We start from the raw sequence: 18284 nt of genomic DNA on the forward strand, positions 1-18284 counted from the left end.
AACGTTTGCTGAGTGTGCATGCTCTTGAGTTACTGTCTCTTGTTGCTGAAGTACCTTAAAATAGGATTGGTGGTCACAGGCAGAGATCCTGTTGATCTAATTCACAGCCATTGCTCCAGAGACAAGGGACAGCAGGTACTGAGAGATCACTGACAAAGAATACAAACCAAATAAGCAGTGCAACGGTGGTGTATGATATGGCACGGAGTGATCTCAGTGTGCTGCTGACTTAATGGTCATAAAAATATATTTATTGGCACCTTTGCCTGAGATAATGTCTGAATTAAGTGATGTCTCGTTTTCTCCAACTGCAGTGGTGAACCACTGAAAGAGACAGTTAAACTTGAGGATGGTCGAATTGGAGAGAGGCCAGAAATAGTTTATCATGTAATTCACACAATTTTACTTGGTTCTCTAGCGATGTGTTTGGAAGGGTAAGTCTCGTTTTGATGTATCTCTTTCGAAAGCAACAGAGAATTCCTAACTGGCCGTGATGCTCTATTTTAACCCCCTTTGAAATGTGTCTGCAATTCAAAAGTCTTTTCAGAAATATTTTTGGCATACAATGATCCTAGTCAGTAGGGGAGATAGCAAAGAGGATTTTGACTCTAACTTGGGTAGAGGAGTGTGATGAATTGTGCTTGGTCTCTTTAATGTGGTTTCCAAGCTTTAACGCAGCCAAACTCTAAGAAATTAATCAGAGCAAATGTGAATCGCTTCCCATGTAGTATCTAGGTATAGAACTGCTCTGTAATTCTTTAAATATTGTATTCTAGTGAGATCTTGTGTAGTGTTTGGATGAATAATATTTGTTCTTGATCACTAAGATGCTGAAGATTTCTTACCCATCACCTTGTATCTAGGCTAGCCTGACGTATACCTTTGCTTGACATGTTAAAGCAGTAACAAAACAGTTTTCAAAGGTGTCGTGAGTATTAGTCCTTAAAGTTAGAGGACTTAGTGGTTTGAAAACCTTATTGTGCCAGTCTTGGCTCTCATCTAAATGAACTTGAAGGTGGCAAACTTGTGTTTGTATCACACTCATCATCCTAATATCCGAATATTCACAAATGATTAAAGTGAGCAGACTGTTGTATTGCCAAGTAGTTGTCTTGCTTTGTCTATCCTCAAGAGGCAAACAATGCCAGCTAATAGTAAATTGTTTATTAAACATTTTCCTTTCCTTTCTTCAGGAACTCCCTTATAGTACAGTGTCTGTACACCTTTGATGAATAGCTACTTTTTATCCTTGTTTGGCTGGAAAACTGCAACAGCCAAGTGACTTTGCTAGTCTGTATGTTTTTCTTTCATCCTCCCCTGAACTCTGTGAAGGATTTTATCATCTTTGACCTGGGATCTTGCTCCTACATCTTGCAGCAGATAATCAGGTGCCTGCTCTTCTGCTAGAGATTTCCTTGGTTTACCTTCCAGTGCCATCAAGTTTGATCTCAGATTGCGTGTCAAACGCTCTGGATGTGCAAGCAAAAAACTATCTGAATGCTTTTATAAGTAGCCTGAATCTGCACAGTGGCGTGTACGGAGTCCCAACTAAGCTCTCGCACTATTTTTCAGAATGAAATATCTCTGGACTCCGTATGTTTGCATGCTTGCTGCGTTCGGTGTGTGCTCTCCCGAACTTTGGATGACGCTCTTCAAGTGGCTTCGTCTGAAAGCTGTGCACCCGATACTGCTGGTGAGTTCTGTCACCAACGTCTTGGGAATTGCAACTAGCAGGCATATCACTTTTAAAACAGCAATGACTTAAAGCCTAAAGAACTCCCCACTCTAAGAACGTGTCATTCTGTGAGCAGTGGATCTCACATACCTGCTTTTTCCTGTGCCTTTTATTTCTAGTAGCATGTTTTCACGTGTTCTCTGGTACCTGGTGATAAACTTGTGTTCAAACTAGAGCCTTTTTCTCAGGAGGAGCAGAGCTGTGTTCATCTCTCTCTTTCACACATCTGTTTAATTTCTTTTAAAAATCTTTGAGACCTCAAGACCTCTTGTATTTAGTTGAGATCGGCCAAGAAGGTCAAATGCTAGGAAGAGTGCAGGAGAGAAAGTACAGGCCTGCAGGTAAGCATTGACGTAAGTCTTGTTTCACTAGGAAATGAGACTAAAATGTGGTGCTTAGGTTTATTTAATTGCTGGGAGTAAAACAGCTTCATACGAAATGGTAGCTGGAGTTACTTAGTGTAGGATTTGTTCTTGTGTGGCCATTCCAGAGAAGTGCTGCGATTGAAGATAAGCTTGTGCTGTAATGCAAACAATTCCCACACTTCCAATCCTAGCGTTATTCCTACTTTGCTGAGAGTTGCTTTGGGCAGCTTTTGTCAGATTTCTGCTCTTGTTTTATTAATAAAATGAAGACAGTGTGTTACTTTACCTTTAATTTCAAGATGCTGTAGGAATAAATATTTAATACTTAAACAAAGATTCATGTATGGCACTTGTGAAAGTGCCATTTACTGTTGAGTCATAAACATTGACGGTGTCCTTCCAGTCAAGGAGTAAGAATATATGTAAAATATGTTCCCTTATACTTTATACTTACATGCTTCCAGCTATATAGTCTTGCTTTTTTCATAGAGTAGCTGTGTTAACAGCTTATTATCAAGAGGAATGCCTTGTGTGCACTCCTTACCAAATATTTTCTGTACCACATGAGCAATCTTCTCCTTTTGCAAAGTATGTATGATATGAGTTAGAGTGATGGTGTGGTGAAAAATGGTTTTCTGTTTTTCTGTGTCTCACTATTGTTAATCTGAATGAAAGCCTTAGTAAGATCAGAGTGTGAAATACTTTTCATATTTTTTTCATTTCTCAAATTTTCTCATTGTGCTTGTATCTGAGAGGTTTTTACTTCTGTTCCCTAGTTCATGTGCACATCGCATCATTGTTTTGTATTGTTGTTATATGATCAGTAATTAACCATCTTTAGTATTTTGGTGGTAAAGTTAACGTGGGTCAAAAAAGTTCTTCGGTGCTAAATTAGACAAACTCTCGTTTGCAGTTTTTTCCCCAGTAGAAGACTGCAAAAATTCACCTGTAGTCACTAAGGTTTCAGACAGAAATGTAGCATGCCAGGGTATGAACAGAATCATCACATAGTCTAGGAAGGAGAACAGAGAACAGTCCATAATCCATTTCTTCTAACATCTGTTTTCTAGGCTCTCATTCTGAGTATGGCAGTTCCCACAATAATTGGATTCAGCTTGTGGAAAGAGGTAAGAGAAGTACCTTTCTGTATTTTGTTTTGTCTTTAGGCAAAATATGAGTCAGAGCACTGAACAAATATAACGCTAAGGAGAAATAAAAGCTGACATCTGAAAATCTGCTGGCTTCTTTTTGTTTTGTTTTAAAACAAAACTGTTTACATTTTTCAGTATGATGTATTTAAAAACTCGGTTTGTTAACAATCATTTATTGTAATTAAGTACTTGAATTTAAATTCAGACATTATTACATTCATCTGTTACACTTTGGATATATGAACTGACTCAACAAAGAAAACATTGCCAAATAAACACTTGGAATACTGAAAAGTGTGTTGTCTCTATCTTGTTCTTAGTGAGAGCAAGTGAGGTTAGGTGGAATTAAAATTATGGAAGGCCATAGGCAAATAATCTGAGAGCTTTTCAAGCAGACTGTAATGGAGTTAAATCCTTGGTATAGAGCACTGTGTATAGATATTGTATATAGCATGATACAGGGGGAAAAAAGCTACAGATGTTTCCTCGTTTAAAAGAAATAGTCCTTTACTGCAAGTCATGTTGCAAGACAGACTGGCAGACAAGGGAAGAATGTTTGGAAATTTATTTTTTAAAATTCTTCAAGTGCAAAAAATACCAAAAATATCCCATAGAGTGTAACTCACTACTGTAGTGGCATAGCTTCAAAAGAGTTTGAGTAGTTTTATAAGAATTTAAGATATATGCGAATGCTTTGTAGAAAAATAAAATGAAATTCAATCTTGACTAACATTATTTTAACAGATTTTATAAGGTCTGTCTTACAGTACAAATGTTGTTTGCAGTGTAATCTCACTCTTTACACATTTCTGGCAGAGTTACAGATAATTTTTCCTGAAAAAAAAAAACTTGCAGTTGCTCAAAAAAGTTATAAAACTGGTTACAATAGAAAAAACTAGTTTTAGTTGAACGAAGAATTCTTTTCACACATTTTTTAGCAAAAGCAGTGTGCAGGTTTGGACTCTAGAGGGCTACATCCCTTGCAAATCCAGCTTTTGCTTTTAAGCACTGGTGAGCAGTTTGCTCTCCATGCTCATAATTCCCCCCTGAGCTTGGAAAGTTTGATTGATAGGAACAGGACAGTGCAGATGCCTTGAGGCTCCTAATCTGTTACTTTGGCTACAGAGGGATGAGTGTACAGCTCAGCATCTTTCTGCTTGGCTGCCTTCTGATTCAGTCAGGCACAGTCTCTCATCCAACTAGATTTTTTCTGAGGGCTCTGATTGTTCAGTGAAGTTCTCCTTGGGGCAGCAGTGGCAGTTCCTCTTTTGTCTGTCTTTTGTTCCTGGGACAGTACAGGTATATGACCAACAGCTCCTGTGGTGCTATGGCTTTTCAGCCCTGATACTAACATACAGGAGCTGTTCTTAGAACCACAGACCCACAGGATGGTTTGGGTTGGAAGGGACCTTAAAGCCCACCCAGTTCCCCCCCTCTGCCATGGGCAGGGACACCTCCCACCAGCCCAGGTTGCCCAAAGCCCCATCCAGCCTGGCCTTGAGCACCTCCAGGGATGGGGCATCCACAGCTTCTCCGGGCAGCCTGTGCCAGGGCCTCACCACCCTCACAGTGAAGAATTTCCTCCTTATAACTAATCTAACTCTCCTCTCTTTTAGTTTAAAGCCATTCCCCCTTGTCTTATCACTACACCCCCTGACACAGAGTCCCTCCCCATGTTTCCTGTAGCCCCTTTTAGGCACTGGAAGGCCACTGTAAGGTCTGCCCAGTGCCCCTTGGTCATCTTTGTGGCCCTCTGGCCTCGTTCTAACAGCTCCACATCCTTCTTCTGCTGGGAGACCCGGAGCTGAACGCAGGGCTCCAGGTGGGGTCTCACGAGAGCAGAGCAGAGCAGAGGGGGACAATCACCTCCCTCGCCCTGCTGGCCACGCTGCTTTTGGTGCAGCCCAGGGTAGGGTTGGCTTTCTGGGCTGCAAGCACATCCTGCTGGCTCATGTTGAGCTTCTCATCAACCAACACCCCCAGCTCCATCTCTTCAGGGCTGCTCTCAACCCATTCTCTGCCCAGCCTGTATTTGTGCTTGGGATTGCCCTGGCCCAGATGCAGGACCTTGCCCTTGGCCTTGCTGAACCTCATGAGGTTTGCCCCGGCCCACCTTTGAGGCCTGCCCAGGTCCCTCTGGATGGCAGCCCTTCCCTCCAGCGTGTTGACCGCACCACACAGCTTGGTGTCGTGGGCAAACTTGCTGAGGGTGCACTCCATCCCACTGTCTGTGTGCCAACAAAGATGTTAGATCGTTCTGGTCCCAGTACTGACCCCAGAGGAACACCACTCGTTACTGATCTCCACCTGGACACTGAGCCATTGACCACAGCTCTGAGTGTGACCATCCAGCCGGTTCCTTACCCACCGAGTGGTCCATCCATCACATCCCTGTGTTTCCAATTTAGAGACCACGATATCATGGGGGACAGTGTCAAGTGCTTTGCACAAGTCCAGGTAGATGATGTCAGTTGCTCTTCCCCTGCCCACCAATGCTGTAACCCTGTTGCAGACGGCCACCACATTTGTGAGGCACGACCTGCCCTTAGTGAAGCCAAGTTGGCTGTCATCAGTCACCTCCTTATTTCCCATGTGCCTTCACATAGTTTCCAGAAGGATCTGCTCCGTGATCTCGCCAGGCACAGAGGTGAGACTGACTGGGCCCAGGTTTTTCTTTTTTCCATTTTTAAAAATGGGAGTTATGTTTTACCCCTGCCAGCCAGTGGGAACGTCACCGTACTGCCACAGCTTCTCAGATATGGTGGATAGCAGCTTAGCAACTGCATCTGCCAGTTCTCTCAGGACCCATGGATGAATCTCATCAGGTCACATAAGCTTTCAGGATCCTTAGGTGGCATTAAACCTGATCTTCTCCTACACTGGGTGGTTCTTTGTTCTCCCAGTCCCTGCTTTTGCCTTGGGACCTATGTGGCAGGAGCTCTTCCTGCTGAAGACTGAGGCAAAAATTCATTGAGTACCTCAGCCTCTTCATATCTTGGGTGGCCAGGTCTCCTGTTTCCTTTGGGAGAGGGCCCACAGTCTCCCCAGTCTTCCTTTTCCTTTTATCACTGATGTACCTACGTAAGCTTTCCTTGTTGCCCTTGATGTCTCTGGCCAAATTTAATACTAAAAGGACTTTGGCTTTCCTAATTTGACCCTTGGCCACTCAGACTATGTCTCTGTATCCCTCCCAGGCAGCCCTGTTCTGCCTGGTTGCAGCCTCTAATCATCTGCATAAAGTTGTCCCCTTAGTCTGCCATACTTGTAACCTCTGCTTATCTTCTTAAGAGCTGGCAACCACATGATACTCTTCTAAGAAATTTGCTTTCTTCTTTCCTGCTTTTCATCAAGTTGCATCAGTTCAACCTCCCTGCTCAGGCAGGTTTGCCATGAGTGAAGATTTGTCAACTTCTTGCGTTAGTGCCCTTACTTATTTTCATATAAAAACCTGGACTATGATGTTGATGCATTTAAGAACAGTTAAAGTCTTAAGGTTGTTTTGATGAAGGTTGAATTTTTGATGAAGGATGAAGGTTGTTTTGTTGTTGTTGTTGTTTGGTTGATTTTAATTATACGTATGAAGATAATTAGAGCTGAGAACTTAGATTTAATTTCTGTTTATTTTGGAGAAGGTCTGCTGCTGTCGGGCAAGTACAAGTAGTGTGTTTCCCAAAGTATTCAAACAAAAATGCCACTTAGAGAAAACTCGGTTGAAACTCATTTCTATTGTGTTACTGAAGGCCATAACATAACGAGATGGCGCATAGAATTTTTCTTTTATTTTTTAACTGTAAGTAACCAAGTATGTTTCCATCAGTTTTTCCCTAGGATAATGTCAGAGCTTTCAGAAATACAAGAATTTTATGATCCCGATACAGTAGAACTCATGACATGGATAAAGTAAGTATGTGGTTCTACACTTCATTTTGATTCTTTGTGTCAAGGTATTTTTATAACAGCATTTTTGTGAAGCTGCCTCTATTAATCTGAGCTTTCCCTTACCAAGTCATTACATGATGTAGGGGGAGATGGGAGGAGAAATGAGTATTTTAAGTTTGGTATTACTGCCGTGGAATGTAACAGGAATTTATCGTTGGTAAAAAAGAGGAGAAGATCCTGAAACATGCAATCATCTCGTGTTTGATATCATTAATAGATCTGATTTCCAAATAAACATGTACATCCTAGTACTTCTTTCCGTGATGACCTTTCAGTAGATCAGAGTTGTCATAATGATTGTAATGCCATGGGGTGTAGAAACAATGAGATTTGTGTGTGCAGGAGCCAGTAAAATGAAATGTTTAAATGTAAGCGTTGAGAGACTTCTTTTAAGAAACATGGAGCGTAACGTGTGGTTCAAACTCCCCTTTGAGCAGAAGGCTTCAAAGGTTTTTATCTGGCTGGCTAGGCAAATGCTGAGCGTCAGGTTATTTTCAGAGATGTATTTTTCACCAAAAGTTTCGGAACTCAATTCCTGCCTAATTCAATTTAATTTTGAACTATGTCATTAGGAACTGCACTTCTGTGGCAAATTAGGTCCTCTGTGTTCAAATAACTTCCTTACCTTGAACTGGATTTTTTAAGGATATTATTTTCTGTATTTATGGAGTCTTTAATGTCAACCTGTTCATCTTCCGAAAAGACAAGGCTGGTAATTATGATGTTCCAGCCAGTTTCTTCTTTCTGTTAATAGTAGTGTATGTTGTTTGTCACTGCTCTAGCTCTTCAAGGCAGCAAGTGGAATAATGCCAAGCACCTAATGGCTTTTACATTAGTCTGCATATATTACGCTTCAAGTACATAATTAATCACGGTGAATTGCATTGAGATTCACTCAGCTAAGAGCAATTTGACTACCCTTATTTGTAGCAGCTGTCGTATTTATAATGAAAAGGATTTTGTTAAATTTTTTTAGGATATGCTTAGATGTCCATATTGGAATTTTAATTGAATGTCATTATTATAGTACATTTTCTTACAACTTTTGCTCTGATAAAATGAATTTACTTGAATTTTCTCTGCAGGAAAAGTTGCCCAAGGTCTGTAAGAGTGTGTGACAATGGCTGTTTTCTTCCACTAATTCATCAGTATGAATAATCAAAAGATGAAATCAAAATCCAGAAGCATAATTACTGTAGATGTTACATTGTGTTATGACAGTATTTACTCATAAATGATGGAATATATTGTCCTGCAGATCAAACAAACATAATCACAAGTCTGTCACTTACAAGACAACATCACGTTGTTTCTCCCTCTACCTACGCTCCCTCCCAAACTTGTTTTGTCATCAGACAGCATCCATTTGGCAAAGCAACAGTTTGATCCAGGACCACTCTGAATAGTGCAAGGAGGGGAGAATGGCCATCAGCCCTTGCCCCAGCAGGAGGCCTTCCTTGCAAACCATTGCTGCGCGTCATTAATGCCCCCAGGGAATTAATGCCAGTTGCAGTTAGATCCCTAATGACACCTTCGTGCACTCTGATTCTTGCTGTAGCACCTTTAAAGATTCACGCAGTGTTTAAAATTAAAATAAATCATTTTGAGAAATGCCTCCTGCACTCAGACATGTATGTGGATGTTGCTTTTGCAGGAGGCAGGCTCCGGTGGCTGCTGTGTTTGCAGGCAGCCCACAGTTAATGGGAGTGATTAAGCTGTGTACTGGATGGATGGTGTCGAGCTTGCCTATATATAATGATGATGATCTTCTAAAAAGAAATGAAAACGTGAGTATCCAATTCCATAAATATGTATGCATGATCAATGATTTATAGGCCATCACGTAAGACTGAAGTGCTTGACTGAGCTGTGTGGGGGTACTGTAAATGTTAATATTCCAGAGAAGATGACCTTGTAACACTCCTCATGGCATACACGTTTGTGGTGCTCTTTCATGTTCCCTGGGCGACCTGGCAGTGTAAATTATTTGTTTGGTGCAGCTCCCCCTGTACACAAGTGTTATTCCATACGCTGTCTTTTCTCCAAACTGTTTGCAGTCTAAGGTGAGAAAAAAGCATGAAGTCTTGCGAAGAAAGGTAACACCAATACATACTCAATAAGCCCACAAACAAGATTCCTTACTGCGCAGTGTGGCAATGCTGAGTTTTAGGCAGGCTGTCATCTCTGGATTATTTTGAGCAATTTTTGTTCTGCATATTTTGCTAGGGGGAAAGTCACAAAGCAGAACAGACTTGCCCAGTGACTGATCAGGAGAGAAATGAAAATTGCTTCTCTACACGACTCCACCTGAGCTCTCACTCTGTGTTTGAACACTGCAGGATTGCAGTAGGGAAATCTCTAGTAAGATACTTGACTTGGAAAGCATCTCACAGGAGCTGCCTTCCTCTTCACCCAAATGTAATGGAAGGAAAATGAAATAAATTAGAAGGAAAGAGGATGTGGGAGTCCAGCAAATGGGGAAGGTAGTATTAAGTAGGTTATCAGTGCTCCAGTATGGACAGAAACTATGCTATTTCTGAAGACTTATCAGAACATTTGAAATATGTAAGATGGGAACTTGTCACTAGTAGAGACCCCCAAAGTATTTAATTTTCCACTGGCATTAAAATGTGTTCCTAATTTACAGATTTATCAGATATATTCAAAGAGGTCAGCAGAGGATATTTATAAGATACTCACATCTTACAAAGCCAATTTTCTGATTATTGAAGATTCAATTTGCAATGAAGTGGGACCTGTAAGAGGATGTAGAGTTAAAGATCTGCTGGATATTGCTAACGGTCATGTAAGTAACAGCAGGAAAAAAGTGAGTTTGAATGCAGAAGCAATTCATTTAAAAGGAAACATTCTTGTAATGCTGTTCTTATTTCTTTGATTGTAATTGATATGTAGACAAAGATTCATAAATTTTAAAAGTGATCTCTTAAGTTCTGGCTTGTCTGTATATATTTGACTGTAGCACCTGAGGGGTTGTTACAGAAGCAGCACATCCCTGCTTCAGAGGGCATTTCTTACTAGTTTTAAAGTTAAGATTTTAAAATGGATAAACTCATTTTCATTCCTCTAGCTGCTTTCATTTTGGGGACTAGTTATAGGGGTGATATGTTTTAGGGGATTACTCTAAATTTCTACATACTCTACATAATCTAAAATTGGTGTCATTTTGGAGGTTTCCTGGCCAGTTTATGCATGGAGGATATTGTCTCTGTTTTTTCTATTACTTCCATTTATGCCATGGTTATTCCATGTTGTAATAAATATACTCAACTTTGGGGCTTGGGGACTGATAATCACCATGTTATCACTCAGTTTCTTCTCAGATCTGCTTTTGCATGAGTCAGTTCCTGTCCCTGCTCCATACTGAGCAAGTCACCTGGAACAATTAACCACAATTTCAGGATTTCATTCCCTCATACCAATGCATCTCTCTTCCCTGTGCTTCCTGCATACTTCACTGCCTTACACATAATCTTGATCTCATCCAAACAGCTTTACTGTCAGGTTTTTAATACTTCCTCTTTTGTTCTTACATTGCAATCAGTTTCTTCCTCTTCTCATTCCTAACACCGAGTTATTCAGCAGTTCATCCTGCTGGTCATCATGCAGTTGTTGCTTGCAATAATTTTGATCAAAGGTGGGAAAAAAAAGATGAAAAGACAGCATCCAGTGCAACGAGCTTATCTTTGCACAATAAAAACTATACACAATGCTGTTAGTAAACAAAACACATGCTATTGTTGTGTATTGGGATTGTCAGAGTGACAAGGGTTATCCTATTTATAGTGGATTGACTAAGGGGAAAAGAAGCTTGATGATCAGACTTCTGATTAAAATCTGTTATTTTGAATTCTTATCACAGAATCATAGAATCATCGAGGTTGGAAAAGACCTTCACAGTCATCCAGTCCAACCACCAGCCTGACTTACTGAGCCCCATCACTAAACAATGTCCCTTTGTGCCTTATCTACACACCTCTTAAATACCTCCAGGGATAGGGACTCCACACCCTGAGTAGAAAGCTTCCTGTCTGTGGCTCAGTGCATGCTGGGTTGCATGCTAGACATCCTAGCTGTAGAAAAATGTTCAAATGGGTAACAGGAATAATTCATTTCTTTATAATAATGATATGATATTAATCTTATAATGGCTGAGCCCTGGCACAGGCTGCCCAGGGGCTGTGGGGTCTCCTCCTTGGAGCCCTTCAGCAGCCGCCTGGACGTGGTGCTGGGCACCCTGCTCTGGGTGTCCCTGCTTGGGCACGGGTGGCACCGGCTGGCTCCAGAGGGCCCTGCCGGCCTCAGCATCTCTGGGATTCTGTGTTTTCCAAGTTACCAAGCTTAAGAAGAGAATGTGGGTATTGCATTCTAACTTGGGCTACATATTCACATAGTCCAGTACCCCATTTCTGAGCCTGGCTTAAAGCATGTGCTTTAGGATGATTATACATGGCAAGACAGATGTTCTCCAGCAATCTGTCACTGAAGGACTGTCTAGTTCAAGAGAAATACCTGCGTTAGCCACCAATTTACTATTTTTTCTCCATGAATTTGTCTCACCACGTTTTTTTAAGCCCATGTAAATTTGTGCCACTACAAAGTGTAAAGAAGGGATTTCTTTAAGGGTGCCAGGCAGTACACATGGAATGTTTCCACTGTCATTGATCTTAATTACATGGGTATAATTACATGGGTATAGTGCTCTGGTTTTAATGTCCATTGTCCCAGCAAAGGTATTAATTCACAAAGGTTATTTTAGATCATTAAACAAATTATAGGGGAATGTATTTTACAGGTTATTGGAATCATACAGTATGGAAATTAAATATCTATATTATAAATGAAACGTAGAGAACGCAGAAATAAGCAAAATGTACAGAATTGCATTCTGTAATCATTTATCATCAGTATTTTAATTAATTTTCTTCTTTTCTGACAGGTGGTTTGTGAGGAAGGTGACAGTTATGCCTACTCAAAATATGGACGATTTTGTCATGAAATCAAAATGAACTATTCTCCATATGTGAATTATTTTACTCGGGTATACTGGAATAGATCCTACTTTGTGTACAGAATCAACACTGTGATATCCTTCCAGTCATGAAAAAGCACGCAAGCTTCTTTCTGAGGACTGATTATGAATGGGACTCAGTTGGAAAAGTTCCTTTTGATCAAGGAAGTTATTTTTGCAGTTACATGTGGGCACAAACAGTGTATTGACGCCTTTATTTTACCAAACTGGAACTGTTCGAACTACAGACCAACAGATACAGATAACCATCCTTGAAGAAAACAGGAAAAATGGTCAATTTTACAGGCTCTACATGGAAGTATGACAGTCTTCCTTGTTCTTGCATTTGTCTTCCCATTATAAATCATCTTAATCTGCATCTAACTGAGATTTCTGACTGTAGTGTTAGACGGTTGATGTGGGTAGACTTTGGAAAATGCAGAAAAGTGATGTTGAAGACCTCATTTAAGTCATATATCTTTTATTGTCTAGCAAGAAAGCGGTTGGTATCCTGAGTTTTCAAGTAAGTGTTTGGGTTTGTTTGTTTTTTATTTTCTTTTGTTAGTCTGTTGTTGTTTTTTTTTTTTTTTATTCTTCGTTTTTCTCACTGTAAGCATTGCTATATTTATCAGACGCATTCATACATCTTACGTGTAGGTACAGCATTTGTATCACTCGAATAAGGAAGATTTTATTTAAACAACACCTGCGTAGGTTAAGGCACTGATCTCTGTCTTGTTGGAGACGTGTTGCTGGAAGGGCTTGGGCTTAGACCTAGCTGGAGAGGTTGACAAAGGCAGATCTTCAGTTTGGAAAGAACTCATCTTCAGGATTTTTCCACGCTTACGTGTGTCGGTGTGTGTGCAGATGTGTGTGTTAGCAGCCATCAGAACGGGCCAGTACACAGCAGCACGCTGTGCTTGCTGTTGGACAAGTGCAGCAGGACAACCAGGTTTGCTACTGAGACTTCTGCACTTCTCTTTCACTCCCTCTGCGTGTGAGCTGCTCTGTGTGTGTGTGTGTATATCCTCGGCGTGGGGAGGGATGGGAGATACTCGCTTCATTCAGCTTACATCACTTTTATGTCCTATTGCAGTAGTAGTGCCATATCTGTCACTTTAAACGCTGTCCTCACCACCACTGATAAGCAAAGGTACAGTCCTTCGTAGCTATTTTTACATCTGTTATGCAACTACGCTGGGATCTTTGAAAATACCTGCAAGTACTGTGCAGTCTTGCTTCCCTCCAAAATTTGTCTTCCTGGTATGACCCCACGAGTTACCTGCCCGTCCTGTTTGCTTTGTTGCTAGCTGATGTGCTTTCAAGAGAACGAATGATGCTTTAACTCCAGCTCTGGGCCTTATCCTGGTGTTGCCAATGGAAAACCCATCAGAAGGTAGCGGTAACCTTGCTTACATAGATGTAGCGGGGCAGAAAGCCAGGGCTTAAGTTTTGGGAGAGGTTATTCATCCCTCAGGAGCTGCCGGCAGTTAGGTATTCTGGTAACACCTGGCCCAGGGACCAGTCTCTCAAGCACGTGGCAGGGATTCTTTGGGATCCAGAAGTCCTTAAGGAAACTGCTGGCAACGTGGGCTGAACCTGCGACTGAAAATCCTGTAAACCATTCTGCAAACGAAAGCTGCAAAACTCTCCCTACTGCATTTGTTGGTAAAATGCGACTTCAGAGATTTTGACTCTGACATTCTTAGGAATTGCAACATGTTGGTGTGTGTGCCTGGTTTCTCTCTGCTCTATGCAGATACCTTTGTTTCCTTTACACTAAGAGGTAGTGCTGAGTTGTTTTTTTTAAATCTGTTATCACTATTGGAGTGATTTAAAAGAGGAAAGCTTTATTGTTGTAGATGTCAACATGCCCATAATCTGTTTTTTTACTTTCAGTCATATTTTTAGGTCTGTGAGTCGGATGAATCCATTAAAAACATGGATGTGATCATTGAGAGAAACGTTTGTCGGTGTAACTGAGTTACAGGTTAAAAGTAAATATCCGTTCTGGGGATACAGTCACTGTGTAGAGGATAGCACGTGTGTCTCTCTGGCCAAATGCAGTCTGCATTTATTTGCTTTTGGACGAGTGCATTTGTTTTACCGCACTGGACTGTTTCAGACTTCAGTCAGAACATCAAAAGAGAAGCTAGAGTAGCTTTGGCTATAGCAGGCACGCAGGAACCTTCTCTGTATGTGCTATAGCTTTAATATTTGGCAGTAATTTTAGAGTTCCACGTCCAATTTAAGTTCGTTTGAATTCCTGTCAGGAATTACGTGTCTGTGTGTCAGTCGTTTGCTCTCCTGAAGGTGATCGCTCACGAATACCGTTTGGTACCAGCAATAAGGCATTCCAGGTAGCACATTTCAGGGTTACAGTTGCACTTGGGTGGATGAAGCCGCCCAGCTGCCGGCTTCACGCCTTACGATGCCACGCCAAGATGCAACGCTCAACTATCCTGGACTTACTGCAACGCTGGCTGCGTGTGCGACCACCCAGAGCGTAGTCTGAACCCTTAGACGTAGAGCACATCTGTTCAGAAAAACACAAACGGGGCCATCTGTACGTGGAAGGGAAACTCTGTCGTAGCACATGGGCCTTTATACATGTTTGAACGAACATGGCGAAGTTTATTTGAACTGTGGCATAGTTGGTATTAGTTTTGGCATAGTCTTAAAGACATATTCTTGATACTTCAACGGATTCTGCAGTAGAAGAATCACGTAAGATTTTTACCTTGCTTTTTATAGTAGAGAAAATTGTATAGCAGCATCACTGGCACAGCGGCCTTAAGTAACAGAGAGGAGCCTTTTACAGGGGGTGACGTTGCTGTCGTCCCAGTCAGAAGGCATCATTTTTAAACCAAGTGGCTGGAAGATTCATATCTTACAATGAAAACGATAAGCTTGAATTTTTTATCCAGTTATGGATTATCAAAAACATTGTCTGTTCTGATCTCTGCCTTCCGTGGGGAAAAAAAAGAAACAGTACGTTTCAGGATGTCCCTCAGAAGGACAGCAGTGGGGCATGATTACATCCGACTTGTGCACACAACCCTGCCTTGGTTTTCAACCCAGGTCCCAGGTTTAAATCCCTGAGTGGGTCGGTCGGGGGAATGTTTTGCAAGTTCTGACCTGTTTTGCTGTAGATGTTGCGATTCCGTTGAAACATGTGCCTTGCAAGCTTTTATTAAACAAAGAAAAAACTCAGCTGGTGTTTCTTTTTGTGAAGATTCCTTTTTTAAGAAATTCCTCTCCTTCCAACTTCTAGAGCTTCCGTTGTGTCCCGATACCCCTGCCTCCAAAGACGTGGGTGCAGCTAGGATGTGTGCCAGCCGTCCTCCTAACAGCTGTTCACGGGGAAGAATAAGAACTTGCGTAGCAAATTGTGTTGTTATTTGGCTGGCTTATTTCCTCCTTTGCGTTTCCAGTTTCTGGTTTGCTTGGTTTTAGAAAATGCCAAAAATTACCTTGAAAGAATGAAATGAACGTAGCATTTTCAGGCACTTGCCTGTTACCGTTAGACTTGCGGATTAAAGTTTAATCAAGCCACACTTAAACTGACAGGTACAGTTTTGTCTTAATCTTTTGTCTTAAAAACCCCTTTTTCACGTCCTAAATTACCACACTTGAATGCAGTTGGTAGATTTGCAAGGAAGTATTTCAGACTAATTGAGTAAAGGCGTTTCAGAACATAAGGGGTTCTGTTCATATTATCCTAAAAATGCTGATTTCCTTTCTTCCCAAGGAAATGCAAATCTTAAATGCAATTTCCATTAGGAGTAGGGCAAGGGAAAATAAATAACTGAAGAAAGAGGGCCACGATTTAATAGTTACTGAAAATTGATCACGGATATTTGCTCTGGTTGCATTCCTGTTTGCTGAAAGGCAGGAGGTTAGGGACCTACGTTTGTTCTTACCACCTTGTTTCTGATAAATCATCTGCAAACACCCGAGTCGTGTGACCCTTCCTCAGCTTTCCCATGCGGTTCACATGAGTAGGAGCTGCAAGATTCGGACGTAGGGATTGTAAAATGTTGTTGAAACACCTTCTAATGACTGTTGTGAACTAAGCACAAGCTGTCCTTCAACCAAAAGGCTAACAGGAGAAAGCATAAGCTGTTTGTGTGAGTGTGCGGGTGTGCATGCTGTGTTTGCATTCAGAGAGGTCTGTTTTGCTGTTGTGGTTTGGAGATGTCACAAGAAGCTTCTGTTTATTTCTAGCGGTGGTTGAGTCCATAAATCCCCTATATTTTGTTGGACAGATGGACTCTGCTATGGTATTGAAGATAAAAGAAGAGCTGAGTTTATTCCAATACAAGCAATATTTCACGTGAAGTAATACCTCAACGTCCGTATAATCATGCCTTTAGTACTCTTTTTAAAACTTTAGGGGAAAAAAAAAGATTAAAATTTCGAAACATGCAATGCATGTTATTTTAGTACTCACTTCTACTCTATCAGTACAGCTGGAATAAAATATCACCGTTACCTTGTTGCACTCTCCCTATGCCACATGCGGGGCTAGCTCTGCCTAAAGGTATTCCGAGTTGTTTGGTACCTCAGCGAGGTGTCAAAATGTGTAATGAGATTAATGGCAATGTTTCCTACTTCAGTGCAATTACATGTACGCAATTCTGCCTTTCCAGTGATGCTTAAGAGTACCTATTTATTTGGTGGGAGAGAGGTGGGTGTGTAATGCCTTCCAAAGTTTCCAACTCTGTTATTTTCAGTAACGTGGAAGAATTATTGGTGATGCTGTACTTGTTAATGGTGACATTCAGTAGCAGCGTGGATGGCATCTGGGCATATCTCTGTGCAGCTATTTAATAACAAATCGAAGGAATCCAATTCCTTTCTTCCTGTTTGTTGTCTTGGACATATTTTTATCAAAATGATGTATAAATAGTAAATATTTTTCTCTTGTGACAAACTTTTTCTGTGCAAAAAAAAAAAAAAATGTAATAAAAGCCAAGTCCAGAAAGAGTGGATTGGTTTGGGACAAACCGTTTTATGCTTTCTTTTGACAACTCTGATACCCTTTCACGGGTGGGAGGGAGTTCATAACTAATTAAATTCCTTTCTCTCTTGTAATAAAACAATTTTTGTATTCCATTGTGTTATTTGCATACGCGACGTTCAGTCGACTTGAGACTTTATACCTCAGATATCTAGCCCAAAATATCTATGCCCAAAATATGAATAACTTTGACAAAAGTGAATAAACACTTTTACAACCCTTGAGGATTAGCAGCTTGTTCAGACTGAATCCACGTCATGCTGACTTTGACTACGTGTTGAGACACGCCGGTATGAAGATGAGTGGCAGAACACCAGGTGCCTCATATGGAGTTATCGAAGTCCAACTTTCTTCCTAAAGATCCTCCCAGGTATGTCAGCTGGAAATAAATCGCTATGCGACATCAATGCTTACTGGTTTATTTTTTTTAATCGACTAGTGTATTGTGTCTTGAATTTTTATGGATCACGATTACATGTATTGGAGCCTCCTATCATTTTATAAGATATTAGCAGGAGTGAATGCACACTATTTTGTAGTAGTTTCCTATGTAATAACATGAAAACCTTGAGATTATTTTAGTTAAAATTTCTAACGTTGATAAAAATATCCAATGAAGTGCTTTTTTTTTTTTAAAAAAAAAAAAAAAGGATCACATGTTACCCAAAAATACGTATTTACATCTTTAATTCTTAATGTTTCTGAGTTTGAACAACAATTCTTCAGACTCTTTCCTGGCTGGTGTAAAAAGAATTTTAAAAACTTATTTTTAAAAAGATGAAATACACTGACACTGACATATTTGTGGTTAGCCATGAATGCTTCAAGCACCCTAGGCTCTATGAAATGGGAATGGGGCTTTCTGCCACCGTGAAATACATGCTGGTGTTTCTGCACTCTTCTACCTGCTTATCCAAAATAGATCGTGGTTACCAGCTGTGAGATGCAAAATATTCTATTATATATAAAATACTATTTACGGGTACATATAAATACATGTATATTTTTATATAAAGTGTTTGTGTATTTTACATACGCACAC

At 40.7% G+C, this 18284-nt stretch overlaps 1 protein-coding gene across 4 annotated transcripts in view; it reads left to right on the forward strand.

Moving 5' to 3' along the window:
* Positions 1-17491, forward strand: part of DPY19L4 (dpy-19 like 4) — a 32807-nt gene extending 15316 nt beyond the window's left edge. For 3 of the 4 annotated variants that reach the window (XM_084281578.1, XM_084281579.1, XM_084281580.1), the window contains 7 exons: positions 315-434; positions 1573-1693; positions 3171-3227; positions 7069-7151; positions 8845-8977; positions 9838-9996; positions 12148-17491. In XM_084281578.1, the coding sequence (XP_084137704.1) occupies positions 315-434; positions 1573-1693; positions 3171-3227; positions 7069-7151; positions 8845-8977; positions 9838-9996; positions 12148-12312 (838 nt within the window). In that variant the 3' untranslated portion in view covers positions 12313-17491. The remainder of the gene's footprint in view (positions 1-314; positions 435-1572; positions 1694-3170; positions 3228-7068; positions 7152-8844; positions 8978-9837; positions 9997-12147) is intronic. The other variant, XR_014618196.1, reaches the window with a different exon arrangement.
* The last annotated feature ends 793 nt before the right edge of the window (positions 17492-18284 follow it).

Source organism: Netta rufina (assembly GCF_964035555.1).
Source record: "Netta rufina genome assembly, chromosome: 2".
Classification (NCBI taxonomy): Eukaryota; Metazoa; Chordata; class Aves; order Anseriformes; family Anatidae; genus Netta; species Netta rufina.